This window comes from Eleutherodactylus coqui, chromosome 3 (genome assembly GCF_035609145.1).
Source record: "Eleutherodactylus coqui strain aEleCoq1 chromosome 3, aEleCoq1.hap1, whole genome shotgun sequence".
NCBI lineage: Eukaryota > Metazoa > Chordata > Amphibia > Anura > Eleutherodactylidae > Eleutherodactylus > Eleutherodactylus coqui.
Genome location: NC_089839.1, coordinates 313150453 through 313166256, shown reverse-complemented (window position 1 = coordinate 313166256; position 15804 = coordinate 313150453). Strand labels below are relative to the sequence as shown.

The 15804-nt window shown below is 51.4% G+C and overlaps 1 protein-coding gene across 5 annotated transcripts in view; it reads right to left on the bottom strand.

The window, feature by feature from the left end:
• The window catches only part of PTPRF (protein tyrosine phosphatase receptor type F), a 293390-nt gene that overhangs the window by 132508 nt on the left and 145078 nt on the right, over window positions 1–15804 (bottom strand). For all 5 annotated transcript variants that reach the window (XM_066597932.1, XM_066597931.1, XM_066597933.1 and 2 more), the window contains exons 3-4: window positions 8583–8728; window positions 6294–6435 (exon numbers count right to left, since the gene is read on the bottom strand). In XM_066597932.1, coding sequence (XP_066454029.1) covers window positions 6294–6435; window positions 8583–8728 — 288 coding nt within the window. The remainder of the gene's footprint in view (window positions 1–6293; window positions 6436–8582; window positions 8729–15804) is intronic.

Below are 15804 nucleotides of genomic sequence, written 5' to 3'. Positions count from 1 at the left end.
AGGACATACAAAAAGAAGTGACAGGGTTCTACAGGACAGGCAAGGGGACGTGACAGGGGGTCTACATGACATACAAGAGGACGTGACAGGGGGTCTACAGGACATACAAGGAGAAGTGACAAGGGGTCTACATGACATGCAAGGGGACGTGACGGGGTCTACATGACATGCAAGGGGACGTGACGGGGTCTACATGACATGCAAAGGGACGTCATAGGGGGTCTACATGACATACAAAGGGCCATCACAGGGGGTCTACATGACATACAAGGGGGTCTACATGACATACAAGGAGAAGTGACAGGGGGTCTACATGACATGCAAGGGGACGTCACAGTGGGTCTACATGACATGCAAAGGGACGTCACAGGGGGTCTACATGACATACAAAGGGACGTCACAGGGGGTCTACATGACATACAAGGAGAAGTGACAGGAGGGTCTACATGACATACAAGGAGAAGTGACAGGGGGTCTACATGACTTACAAGGAGAAGTGACAGGGGGTCTACATGACATGCAAGGGGACGTCACAGTGGGTCTACATGACATGCAAGGGGACGTGACAAGGGGTCTACATGACATGCAAGGGGACGTGACAGGGGGTCTACATGACATGCAAGGGGACGTGACAGGGGGTCTACATGACATACAAGGGGACGTGACAGGTGGTCTACATGACATGCAAGGGGACGTGACGGGGTCTACATGACATGCAAGGGGACGTGACGGGGTCTACATGACATGCAAGGGGACGTCACAGGGGGTCTACATGACATACAAAGGGCCATCACAGGGGGTCTACATGACATACAAGGGGGTCTACATGACATACAAGGGGGTCTACATGACATACAAGGAGAAGTGACAGGGGGTCTACATGACATGCAAGGGGACGTCACAGTGGGTCTACATGACATGCAAGGGGACGTGACAAGGGGTCTACATGACATGCAAGGGGACGTCACAGGGGGTCTACATGACATGCAAAGGGACGTCACAGGGGGTCTACATGACATACAAAGGGATGTCACAGGGGGTCTACATGACATGCAAGGGGACGTGACAGTGGGTCTACATGACATGCAAGAGGACGTGACAGTGGGTCTACATGACATGCAAGGGGACGTGACAGGGGGTCTACATGACATGCAAGGAGAAGTGACAGTGGGTCCACATGACATACAAGGGGACGTGGCAGTGGGTCTACATGACATGCAAGGGGAAGTGGCAGGGGGTTTACATGACATGCAAGAGGACGTGACAGGGGGTCTACATGACAAACAAGGGGACGTGACAGGGGGTCTACATGACATTAAAAAAAAGAGATGTCACAGGGGGTCTACATGACATGCAAGGGGACGTGACAGGGGGTCTACATGACATACAAGGAGAAGTGACAGGGGGTCTACATGACATACAAGGAGAAGTGACAGGGGGTCTACATGACATGCAAGGGGACGTCACAGTGGGTCTACATGACATGCAAGGGGACGTGACAGGGGGTCTACATGACATACAAAAAGATGTCACAGGGGGTCTACATGACATGCAAGGGGACGTGACAGGGGGTCTACAGGACATACAAGGAGAAGTGACAGGGGGTCTACAGGACATGCAAAGGGACGTGACAGGGGGTCTACATGGCATGCAAAGGGACGTGACGGGGTCTACATGACATGCAAGGGGACGTGACAGGGTTCTACAGGACATGCAAGGGGACGTGACAGGGTTCTACAGGACATGCAAGGGGACGTGACAGGGGGTCTACATGACATACAAGGGGACGTGACAGGGGGTCTACATGACATACAAGGGGACGTGACAGGGGGTCTACATGACATACAAGGGGACGTGACAGGGGGTCTACATGACATACAAGGGAACGTGACAGGGGGTCTACATGACATGCAAGGGGATGTGACGGGGTCTACATGACATGCAAGGGGACGTGACGGGGTCTACATGACATGCAAGGGGACGTGACAGGGGGTCTACAGGACATACAAAAAGAAGTGACAGGGTTCTACAGGACAGGCAAGGGGACGTGACAGGGGGTCTACATGACATACAAGAGGACGTGACAGGGGGTCTACAGGACATACAAGGAGAAGTGACAAGGGGTCTACATGACATGCAAGGGGACGTGACGGGGTCTACATGACATGCAAGGGGACGTGACGGGGTCTACATGACATGCAAAGGGACGTCATAGGGGGTCTACATGACATACAAAGGGCCATCACAGGGGGTCTACATGACATACAAGGGGGTCTACATGACATACAAGGAGAAGTGACAGGGGGTCTACATGACATGCAAGGGGACGTCACAGTGGGTCTACATGACATGCAAAGGGACGTCACAGGGGGTCTACATGACATACAAAGGGACGTCACAGGGGGTCTACATGACATACAAGGAGAAGTGACAGGAGGGTCTACATGACATACAAGGAGAAGTGACAGGGGGTCTACATGACTTACAAGGAGAAGTGACAGGGGGTCTACATGACATGCAAGGGGACGTCACAGTGGGTCTACATGACATGCAAGGGGACGTGACAAGGGGTCTACATGACATGCAAGGGGACGTGACAGGGGGTCTACATGACATGCAAGGGGACGTGACAGGGGGTCTACATGACATACAAGGGGACGTGACAGGTGGTCTACATGACATGCAAGGGGACGTGACGGGGTCTACATGACATGCAAGGGGACGTGACGGGGTCTACATGACATGCAAGGGGACGTCACAGGGGGTCTACATGACATACAAAGGGCCATCACAGGGGGTCTACATGACATACAAGGGGGTCTACATGACATACAAGGGGGTCTACATGACATACAAGGAGAAGTGACAGGGGGTCTACATGACATGCAAGGGGACGTCACAGTGGGTCTACATGACATGCAAGGGGACGTGACAAGGGGTCTACATGACATGCAAGGGGACGTCACAGGGGGTCTACATGACATGCAAAGGGACGTCACAGGGGGTCTACATGACATACAAAGGGATGTCACAGGGGGTCTACATGACATACAAAGGGACGTCACAGGGGGTCTACATGACATACAAGGAGAAGTGACAGGAGGGTCTACATGACATACAAGGAGAAGTGACAGGGGGTCTACATGACTTACAAGGAGAAGTGACAGGGGGTCTACATGACATGCAAGGGGACGTCACAGTGGGTCTACATGACATGCAAGGGGACGTGACAAGGGGTCTACATGACATGCAAGGGGACGTGACGGGGTCTACATGACATGCAAGGGGACGTGACGGGGTCTACATGACATGCAAGGGGACGTCACAGGGGGTCTACATGACATGCAAGGGGACGTCACAGGGGGTCTACATGACATACAAAGGGCCATCACAGGGGGTCTACATGACATACAAGGGGGTCTACATGACATACAAGGGGGTCTACATGACATACAAGGAGAAGTGACAGGGGGTCTACATGACATGCAAGGGGACGTCACAGTGGGTCTACATGACATGCAAAGGGACGTCACAGAAGGTCTACATGACATACAAAGGGACGTCACAGGGGGTCTACATGACATACAAGGAGAAGTGACAGGGGGTCTACATGACATGCAAGGGGACGTGACAAGGGGTCTACATGACATGCAAGGGGATGTCACAGGGGGTCTACATGACATGCAAAGGGACGTCACAGGGGGTCTACATGACATACAAAGGGACGTCACAGGGGGTCTACATGACATACAAGGAGAAGTGACAGGAGGGTCTACATGACATACAAGGAGAAGTGACAGGGGGTCTACATGACTTACAAGGAGAAGTGACAGGGGGTCTACATGACATGCAAGGGGACGTCACAGTGGGTCTACATGACATGCAAGGGGACGTGACAAGGGGTCTACATGACATGCAAGGGGACGTGACAAGGGGTCTACATGACATACAAGGGGACGTGACAAGGGGTCTACATGACTTACAAGGAGAAGTGACAGGGGGTCTACATGACATGCAAGGGGACGTCACAGTGGGTCTACATGACATGCAAGGGGACGTGACAAGGGGTCTACATGACATGCAAGGGGACGTGACAAGGGGTCTACATGACATGCAAGGGGACGTGACAAGGGGTCTACATGACATGCAAGGGGACGTGACAAGGGGTCTACATGACATACAAGGGGACGTGACAAGGGGTCTACATGACATGCAAGGGGACGTGACAAGGGGTCTACATGACTTACAAGGAGAAGTGACAGGGGGTCTACATGACATACAAGGGGACGTGACAAGGGGTCTACATGACTTACAAGGAGAAGTGACAGGGGGTCTACATGACATGCAAGGGGACGTCACAGTGGGTCTACATGACATGCAAGGGGACGTGACAAGGGGTCTACATGACATACAAGGAGAAGTGACAAGGGGTCTACATGACTTACAAGGAGAAGTGACAGGGGGTCTACATGACATACAAGGGGACGTGACAAGGGGTCTACATGACTTACAAGGAGAAGTGACAGGGGGTCTACATGACATGCAAGGGGACGTCACAGTGGGTCTACATGACATGCAAGGGGACGTGACAAGGGGTCTACATGACATACAAGGGGATGTGACAGGGGGTCTACATGACATACAAGGGGATGTGACAAGGGGTCTACATGACAAACAAGGGGATGTGACAGGGGGTCTACATGACATACAAGGGGATGTGACAGGGGGTCTACATGACATACAAGGGGACGTGACAAGGGGTCTACATGACATACAAGGGGATGTGACAGGGGGTCTACATGACATACAAGGGGATGTGACAAGGGGTCTACATGACATACAAGGGGACATCACAGAAACTGAAGCTCAATCTCAGAGAGATTGGAATCTAAAGGGCCAGATAATGGGGAGACCTGCGGGAAGGCGACAGCTCTACATTAGGGGTCGGGCAGCCAAGTTCTGGCACCGTAATGTTGTTATGCATGTAGTCCAGTTTATCAAAGGTTTTCTTGCCCATGTTCCCGGGGCGCCCCTACCATGAAGCGACCTGAGACCACCGCCAGTCAGCAGGCCCCGAGAGGAGCGGTGGCGGGTGGTCACTCGGCCCGTGATTATGGCGGCGTTTAGTTTTTACTGGTCCTTTTAATTGCTGACAAACAATAATTGGCGTCTGTGAGCCGCCAGCAGCCCGACGAGCACTTACCTCACTTGGTCTGTAGCTCCAGTCCAGAGGCGGCTGCGACCTCTGACCTCTGCCCCTTCTCCTGGCATCCCTGATCACAGGCTGATTACAGTGGTGGCCACCAGAAGAGCTATGGAGGCTTGTAACTCACTAGGGGTCCACCACAGGGGTCACGATTACTACTGGCGCTATTAACCCTTTCAGGATTGTGACTTGTGGCAGTCACAAACTGTGGGACAAATATGCCCTTTGGTCCTCAAAGGGTTAACGTGGGTCACTAATGCTGCTGGGCCACTATTACTACTGCATCCATTAAGAGGGACACTTACTAATGGGGCCACTATTATTCCGTCACTTCAGACAGGTCCCCGGGGTTGGAAGGAGTCTCTAGGGGTATATGACGGTGCAGAAGGTAGGGGTGGGAACAAGGCGGGTATGGCGGGCATAATCCCTCTGGGGATCTCAACAATAAGCAGCAATTTGTCCCACGTGGCCGAGCCTGAGCGCGCAAGAACGCAGCCGATGCCACAGGACGCCGCAGGAGCGATCGCAGGGACGAGACTATGTAAGACCCCGATAGCCTGCGGGCCACTAGATGAGCAGCACTGACTGTATGACAGACCATCCGCCTGACCTCCCCCTTCTGGGAAGGTCCCAACGATCTTCCTAATATTCTAGTCCACCATACAGTAAATGACACGGATGCAGCAATCATTAACATGACTATAATTGAACACAATGCTGAGAATCCAGTTAAGTTGTAACAATTTGATCTTTGCTACATCTGTGTTGGAGCCATGAAGTGAATCCTCTGCGTATCGTTCACCTTTACAGCCCCAATGGGGTTTTTCGTCACTTGATGGCAAGAATATCGCAGAACGTAAAACTATTCTTGCCACGATAAATGGTGGAAACCCCGACAGACGCCATTAATGTGAAAGGAGCGCTTGGATCAATGAACCACCAAGGGGCGCTGTTCTCCGTGTGCACATATGGCAGATCTCCCGATGACCGTATACTGGCAGATGTTGTACACATTGTGGCGCCTCTCAGCGTTCACCTCCGTATGACATGTAATACCACAGAGCAACTGATGGCGGCGCCGTCCTACCTTCTAGAACAGTCAGTTTAGCGTTGCTGTTGATTTCTCCCACGCTGTTGGTCGCCGTACACTCGTAGATCGCTTCATCCCTGTGAACCCGCAGGGGTTGTATTCGAAGAACAGACCCCGATCCATCATCAAACTCTATAACCTAGAAGATCAGAGATTCCACATCAGGCGGCTGCAAAATCTGCGCTGAACGCACCGCGGCCTATAATATAACGCCTGGACCGTAACGGGGGCCGCCACCGCCATGCTACTACCCAACCCGCCAATACCGCTGGAATACGGGTGAAGGACAAGATGACAACGTGTTCTTATACTGCAGGACTTTCCAATATCCAGAAAGTGCCGTCCAAACTTTTACTGTCGTTTATGCTAATGAGGTCGAGTCCGGCGTATTCGTGATCCCCTCTTCTAGCCAGTCCCCCTCAGACCGGCATCTCACACCACCCCTTGTGTGCACATTGTGGCCCGGTAGCAGGACCAGCTGAGGATCCCGGCTAACTCCTTTGGTGCCGCGGCGTATGCTCAGAGGACGTCTGCTGTAATCCTCAGCTACTCCTCCGCCACAATGTGCACTCAAGGCGCGGGTGCCGAATTAGCAGCAATAACTGCCGAAACCATGGCCAAACGGAGGGAGCGGCGCAGGGGCGTGCTCTAGAAAGGCGCAGAACCTCCAAAGGGATTTCAGCTGCTGATTACCGCAGTGGCAGTAAACGTTCAGACGGGCTTTCTAAATAACTAAAAGGTACTGCAGTATAACATACGCTTTGTCAATATGTCCTTCCTATACAGTACAGTGCTGCTGGCGGTTCAAAGTTAGAAAAACATGGCTACTTTTTTCCAAACACAGCGCCACCCATGTCCATAGGGCTGTGTGTGGTATTGCAGCTCTGCTCCATTTAGGAGATTAGAGCTGAACTGCAATAACAGACACAATCCACAGACAATGGTGGCGCTTGTGTTTTGAAGAAAGCAGCCATGTTTTTGTAAACCTGTAGCAACCCCTTTAAGTAGTATTTTCATGGTGACAAGTTCTCTTATCTAGTTATAAACTATTGATGGTCTATCCTTAAGATAAGCCATCAGTAGTAGATCGGTGGGGTCTGCCACCTGGGGCGCCCTTTCATCAGCTGTTCTGTGGACCAGTGCATTTGTGCACGGAGCCGATTTCTGCAGGAAGCAGACAGCTTCAGTCTACTGCAGTGGCCAGGCTTGGTATTGCAGGCAAAGTTCCCATTCACTTTAATGCCTGTAATACAAAGTCTGGCCACTGCAGTGGGAACGGAGCTGTCTGCAGAAGTCAGCGTAGTGTACAAATACACCAGCCCAGCGAATATCTTACCTGTGAGGGTTCCGTGCAGCAGATCCTCACCAATCTACTATTGATGACCTGAGGACAGACCATCAGTAGTTCACAGTTGGACAACCCCTTGAAAGGGGCAACAGGATCTCATATGGAAACTGCTCTACTTTATATCATATAAACTTCAACCCAGAATAGCAAGGAGCTTCCATTTCTTGGGGGTGGAGGCTTTCTTCTAAAAGGATTGACATTTTAGAAGACCAGTACCAGGACATGCAGTACCAGTTTTTACCAGTGGCGGCAGTAAATAGTTGCTATCATCGTTGCACTATGGCCCCCTCAGGTGTAAATCAGTTGCATCTTATATCTATACAATGTAATGACTTTGGAATGAAGCGTCCGCGGGGAGCGGTGGCGACGTTCCGTAAGTCTGCTGGGGTAGGCCTCCATGCAGATCTCCTTATAATGGAGCTGCTGCAATCCCTTTAACTAAATCATCTGGAAAGTGCAGCGTTTGGAACACAGTAAATGTATAATTATTTTTAAAACACTCAATTCAGGGCGAGGCAGAAAACTGCGAAGAATGGGAGCCACAAAGCGGCGAGGCAGACGGAGCATCTGATACAAAGGAACTAATTCCTCTGCTCGCTCCGGCGCTATCTTCCCTTTCATTCCATAATGCCGGCTGATACAATTATTTCAATTCCACCCATTAAATCTTTGTGCCTGGAATGCAGCGAACAATTCTCATTTTATATGAAGGGAACCCATTTGCTTATCAGTGATACCGAGCGGGAAGATTGACCCTTGCTGCCAGGAGTGACAGTAGAGGGGCGTGCAGAACGGATGGCGATGGCAGGGCAGGACAGCGAGGACATTCGCTTTCACCATGAATGATCTGATTATGTTCTCTCCATAGCCTGACAGACCGCGGGGCCGGACGGCAGGAGGGGGCGGCTGCTACCCCCCTTGCCAGCGCTGGCACTTACCTCGAAGCGTTGTGAGCTGACTTTTTTCCCCTTCTTCATCCAGGTGATTCTTGGCTTTGGATCCCCCGTGGCCTGGCAGACGAAGGAGGCAACGCCACCTGATATTCCAATCTGGTCATCCGGCTTCCGGATAAAGACTGGCTCACCTGCGAAGACAACATAGCGGCATTAGGCACTGCAGAGCGCTTACCACCCCATTTACAAGAACTGGCGGCCCGGTCTGCGGACGTCTGCTCTGCAATAAACACAGATACCAACATGCTGGCGCCCGCTGCGAATGGAGCTTAACGAGCCCGTAAAACACAGACACAAGCTGTCTAATAGGAAGGATAGGAAGCACATTGCAGGTAGAAATGTCCAAGTCTCCACAACACAACATTAAAATCCATGCTCCGGGCCCCCATACCATCGTGTAGAGCATCCATGCCTTCCTGTTCACACACTATTTTACTATAGGCCCCTGGTATGAGATATGCTTTGTTACAACACCCGCTATATACTGTATCTGTGCAGACATCTACGGGCCTTTATTATAAAATCCAGCGATTGCGGCTCGTTACCATAGAATCATAGAGTGGTAGAGTTGGAAGGGACCCCCAGGGTCATCGGGTCCAACCCCCTCCTCAGTGCAGGATCACTAAATCACCCCAGACAGATGTCTGTCCACCTCTGAAGACTTCCATTGAAGGAGAACTCCCCATCTCCCGTGGCAACCTGTTCCCCTCATTGATCCCCCTCACTGTCTAATATCTATCTGTGTCTCCTCCCATTCAGTTTCATCCCATTACTTCTAGTCTTTCCTTGTGCAGATGAGAATAGGGCTGATCCCTCTGCACTGTGACAGCCCTTCAGATATTTGTAGACAGCTATTAAGTCTCCTCTCAGCCTTCTCTTCTGCTAAACATTCCCAGATCCGTTAACCGTTCCTCATAGGACATGATTTGCAGACCGATCACCATCTTGGTAACTCTTCTCTGAACTTGCCCCAGTTTGTCTGTCTTGTATAAAGTGGGGTGCCCAGAACTGGACCCAGTATTCCAGATGAGGTCTGACTAAGGAACAGTAGAGGAGGATAATGACCTCATGTGATCTAGACTCTATGCTTCTCTTAATACATCCCAGAATTGTGTTTGCCTTTTTGACTGCTGCATCACATTGTTGACTCATGTTCAGTCTATGATCTGTTAGTATACCCAAGTCTTTTTCACATGTGCTGCTGCTTAGCCCAATTCCTCCCATTCTGTATGTGCTTTTTTCATTTTTCTTGCCCAGATGTAGGACTTTGCATTTCTCCTTGTTAAATACCATTCTGTTAGTCACTGCCCACTGTACAAGCTTTCCTAGATCTTTTTGAATCCTCTCTCTCTCTTCCCTAGTGTTAGCTATCCCTCCTAGCTTTATGTCGTCGGCAGATTTGATCAGTTTCCCACAATTCCCTCCTCCAGATCATTTATAACAATGTTGGCCACCACTGGGCCCAGGACAGAGCCTTGTGGTTCCCCACTTGATACATTCTCCCACTTGGATGTGCAGCCATTTATGGCCCCTCTTTGAGTACGATCACTCAGCCAGTTGTGAATCCACCTAACAGTTGCCTTGTCAATCCCAGATTTGGTCATTTCATCAATAAGGATGGTATGAGATACTTTGTTAAATGCTTTACTTTATCGCCACTGTAGTCCCGTTATTTCCACTCCCTCCGATGTGCATCGCCCCCTCTACGTTCTCGTTGCTTCCAGCAATGTACAAGGCTCAATGAGGATACATGTATACAGCTACTCCGCTGGTCATCGCCCCCTTGCTCTCGCACCTACCGGCTTCTACACTTTCCAAAGTTCCCTTTAGAACTATTTGTACACAGTCATCCGCCGGCCGCTGCCAACCTGGAACTTTACAAGCAAAGAACTAACTGAAACCTATTAGAACCCCATTATTTGCAAGGTGCAGAAGCAGCCCCCACTAATCCGCATGGAAGCCCTCGGCTGGAGAGCCTGCGCCAAGTGAAAATAACCAAATCGCCAAGAGTAACGTGTCCACGATGCTTTGCCGGTCACTTTACTTGCAGCGGGTTGCTGAATGCGACCAGGAATAGCGCAGCGCTACTTCATGATAATGGCGGGTCAGTTCTAGCGTGAAGATGTAAACCCTTTTGCAGTCTTATTTCAAAATCCCCTAGCATTCTGTGTATGCAGCTCCTATGCAGACCTATGTGTCTCTGTGGTTATGGACTAGGTATACACTCAATGTCCCCTGTAGAGCCCCGTTTTCAGATATAGATATGGACTGGACACATAGACCACAGTCACTGGTATACGCACCAACTGGCCCCTTTATTACATCCCTGCCCCTCTGGATTTCGATGGTAACTCTCCCCGTGACCCCGGAGTGCAGCATAGAATCACGTGACAAGTTTTCTGTGGATCAGTCTTCACAAAGTCCCACTGGTGACCCGAGCGACGATCCGCCTCTCTACCATGGTCTCTGCCCGGGTGGGGCTCAGTTGTCACAGGGAGAGGATGGATACATATGTATCAGGTCTGGGAAAAGGGGCGATAAGGTGAGAAGGGAGTCCCTATACGGCAGCCGCAGAGATGAAGGCCTCCATGTCACCCATCATGGCTTCCAGCGGTCGCGGCTAGTTGCCCAGGTGAGTTAATGGATGTACAATGTGCGGGAAGCTGCTGTCCGCCAGTCAATATCACTGGAAGAGCATCGATGGAAACCCGTCCAGCTGCGACAGAAGTATCGACCTGCGTTCTGGAGCGGTGGGTCGGGGGAAACGTACGGGATGCAGAACCTTCAGTGCTAAAGAGACGTCACAGCCTGCAGATGGAACAGTCTGAAATCGGATGGGCGGCCTGGTGAAGTGTCTGTAGGTCTGTGTGAGCCGTGCGTGGCCCCCGGGGCCGTGCGTGATGTGCCTCGCCGCCGCTGGGCCGTGCAATGAGTTTTGTCCTCCCGTGGAGAGACTCTTCAGTTGAGCAAACGTTTGACTTCGAGTGACTTGAGTAAAGTTTGAGCAGCTCAGGTCTGTCATGCTCTTTATTCCTCGGCGACTATCCTCAGGTAACCCGCCCCTCCCTCGTCTTACAAGCGTGCCGTTACCTTGTGCATACAGCGTAGGCGTCACAGAAAGCGCGTGCTTTCCATCTGCTATCTTCTGGGGCGGCGGTGGCACGCGGGCTCTGGCTGGAGCCACCATATTGCTGACACATAAGACCTCGCTGGGTTTCCTTTCAGGCTTGGATCGCTGCTAACTGCGTTACCCGTCACTTTCACGGACGCCTCTGAACGCGCGAGCTCCATAAAGCTACAGACGATATTAGTATTGTTGTGCTGCCTGAGCAGGGATCCCCGGGAACATTTCCTGCTCCGTTGTATCACATACATCCTCATTATGCCATCCACTGATGAACTGGCAGCGCACCAAGACTCAACGAGGCTCCTGACTGCGAGGAGAGCGATTCCCGCACACGTCAAGATGCAGAGTTGCCTCCCCACCCTCCTGAATGGGGGGTCCTGGAGGGTAAAAGACCCAGACGCGCTGGGAGGTAGCAGCCGCTTCTGTGTAATAATGTAGCCCATAAGTATTATATCGCGGCGTGTCCGCTGGGCGGCCAGGAGAGCGGTACCGAGCGGGGCGCAGGATGCCAGGTAATGGGAGGAAAACTGGAAGATCTCAAACAATTGGTGCGTTATGGGGAAACTCTACTTGGAAAGTGACTCCTCCAGTCTACTGGATGGAAACGGATGGGAACTTCCAGCAACAGCTCCGCACATCCATCCAGCCACTCCACCAATATATAAGGGAATTACTATCTCAGTGATTGCATAATACACCGTCCAACCGCGAGTGTGTGGACCTCCTATCAGTAGAGTGGATCGTGTCTTATTAGCATATGTCCCAACCCATGCTATGCAAGATGTAGACCCTTGGTGGTGTCGACCACAGATTGTGGGGGGAACTGCATGCTATTGGATATACGGGTTATGCCGCTGCGTACAAGTCGCCCATCACCAAGCACAACGCATCGGCCCGTCCACAATGGTGCAAGAAGCGTCATCATCGGACAGATGAGCAACGGAAGAACCTTCTATGGAGTTATGAATCGCACTACTCCAACTTCACATCAGATGGGTATACCGGGGTGTGGAGGATCCTGGGGACGCCTTCTGCCCGGCGGAGGTTCTGTTATGGTCGGGGGGTGTTACGGGGCACAGTCTCAGTCCGTTGGTTGTCGTGACAAAAACCATGAACCCTGAGGTGACCCTGACATTCTAGACAATGTGCTGCCAGCAGTGTGGTAATACTCTGGAAATGGTCGGCCATACTTCCAACCAGTCAACGCACCTTGTCAGAATTCCAACGCTGTGTTACGTTGCTTTGAGGATATGAATGTTTCACAATCGGACCGGCTGCACAGAGACCCAAACTGAACCTATTGAATATCTGTGGGACGAACTGGAGCGGCGGGTCAGAAAATACGAACAGCGTCAGTCATCTTTGAGAGAACTCGCCAGACATTTACAGGATGAATGGAGGGAAATACCAGCTGAAGTGTATCAGACGTTACTAGGAAGTATACCATGGAGAGTATCCGATGTCATTAGGGCAAGAGGAGCCCCACTAAGTCCTAACATATGGAAATAAATACTACTCTTGGTTCTTGCTCCGGTGTCCAGTTGCTTTTGCTAGGACGGTGCAGGTAACTCATTAGGAGCCTTAAGTCCACCATGTGATGTGACATGATGGGAGCCGGGAACGCGTCATAACTCAACGGAGAGTTATGGAAGAGCTGCTGTGGTAGGAGATGTAATGGAGATGTGCGGTCTACTGTGGGGGTCAACCAGCAACTCCAGAAAGACACGGCAACGATGACATAATAAAGGGGTCTTATTACAAGGATGGGTAATACAAGTCTGATTGGTGGGGTCTCACCGCTGAGACCGGGGGTCCCATGTCCTCCTCACTGAACCCCCACAGTAAAGGGCGTGGTGCTGCTCCACTGATTTTAATGGGACTGATGGGAAGAGCCGCATACAACCGCTCAGCAATCTCCGGCACTCCCATTGCAGATGAAAGAACGGGACCCCCCTTCTCAGTGGAGAGACCCCACCAATGAGACTTGTATTACTTATCCTATGTTTTGGGAACACCCCTTTACGGGAAAGTCATATTTAACTCAGAAACCGGGGATTGTCAGGCTTATGTGACACGTTTCTGCGTTAGAAACACCTTCGTCGCATCACGTGTTCCAATAACTGAAATGGGAAAAAAACTGTATCGCAGTCACGTGAGCCTCGCCGACACCCAAGAGCGATGCGATTGCTTCACACTCCCATAGGAAAGTATTGCCAAAAATTCCAATCCCATTTGTATCCTGGTTTTCCTAGGGGGCTTACTCTTTTTCTGCCGTTATACAATGGCGCTATCTGCTGGCTAAAGCCAGTACTGCATGAGGTGACACGTTGGATAGGCTCCGACAGCAGAGAGGCTGGCAATATACAGTAAGAGAACCCCGACGGATGTCTTCCAAGATCGGAGCTGTACAGCCTTAAAGGGGTTGTCCCGCGCCGAAACGGGTTTTTTTTTTTTTCAACCCCCCCCCCCGTTCGGCGCGAGACAACCCCGATGCAGGGAGGTAAAGAAAGCTCACCGGAGCGCTTACCTTAATCCCCGCGCTCCGGTGACTTCTCTACTCACCGCTGAAGATGGCCTCTTCCTCCGTGGACCGCAGCTCTTCTGTGCGGTCCACTGCCGATTCCAGCCTCCTGATTGGCTGGAATCGGCACGTGACGGGGCGGAGCTACACGGAGCTACACGGAGCCCCATAGAAGACTGCAGAAGACCCGGACTGCGCAAGCGCGGCTAATTTGGCCATCGGAGGCCAAAAATTAGTCGGCTCCATGGAGACGAGGACGCTAGCAACGGAGCAGGTAAGTATAAAACTTTTTATAACTTCTGTATGGCTCATAATTAATGCACAATGTACATTACAAAGTGCATTAATATGGCCATACAGAAGTGTATAGACCCACTTGCTGCCTCGGGACATCTCCTTTAAATCATAATGTCTTCAGGGGTCAGACAGAGGATTGGAAAGGGTTAAGACATGCCGCGACTTTTCGATTTCGCACTACAATAAAGCCACTCATGTAAATGAACCCGTTGTAAATCCGGGGATATTTCAGCGCACAAGAGCCGAGCGTCTCGCAATCGCACACAACCCGTGAGTTACGATCGCCCGTGTAACCACAGCCGTGGAGTGAAAGCTTTGGGTACGTATGCCGTGTATGTGCAGTCGCAGGGATACAGTCACGTGGCGGATGCCAAGAGGCGCCCGGCCGCCATTCTTCGGACCACTCGATGGCGATATACCTTTTCTGCTGTACAGAATTGCGTAGTAGAATGAAAGCGATCAGAAGGCGGCCAGACGAGGCGCCGCAGTCCTGCACCCATCCTGCTTCATCCCGGGAGAGGCCCTCGCCATACGTTCATGTCTGCCTGCAGGTTTCTCATCATCTCGGAGCCGCGGCCGCGGCGGCTTATCAGAATTGTAGCTAATAAGGAAGATGCGACATTTAACCTACAGAGAAATTTTCTTCTGCAAGTTCCAATTTCCATTAATGAAAGTTTTATTCCACAGATCTCCAAATAGCAGCAGAATTACCGGAGCGGCTCCGGCGCGGGCCACACGCTAATCCTAATGGCGGTTAATGGTACAGCTAATGAGCGCCACCAAGGCTCACAGCTGATTGGTCGCCTGGCTGCTCGGAGGGTCACATACTAATCATGAGCGATCTCACAAGAAAACCAAGGTGGTTTTACCGTACCCAGAGACGCCGCCGGAGCGACCTGCGAACACGCGATTGCCTCTTCCTTATGGCACAATCTCTGCTCATTAATGGGCCTCGTACATCACATGATAAAGCACTGCTGAGGAGCGCCAATCAACGAGATCCACGCTCGTCTACCAGGCCTTCACATGAAGCCGATTCTGGTCTCCATTTTTGCAGTTCAAGATGGCCGCTGTAATGTTCTTACTACCTCATGCACTGCTCTGCGATTGGTCCGTGCGGATCATGTGAGCAGTGCTGGCCAATCAGTAAGCAGGTATAGTACGGTGGTATAACGCTACCAACGCACTAGGGGCATTCGGTAGTCTCAAGACTGCGTTGGCCATCTTGGACGGCTGAAAATGAGACCCGAAGATGGCAGATC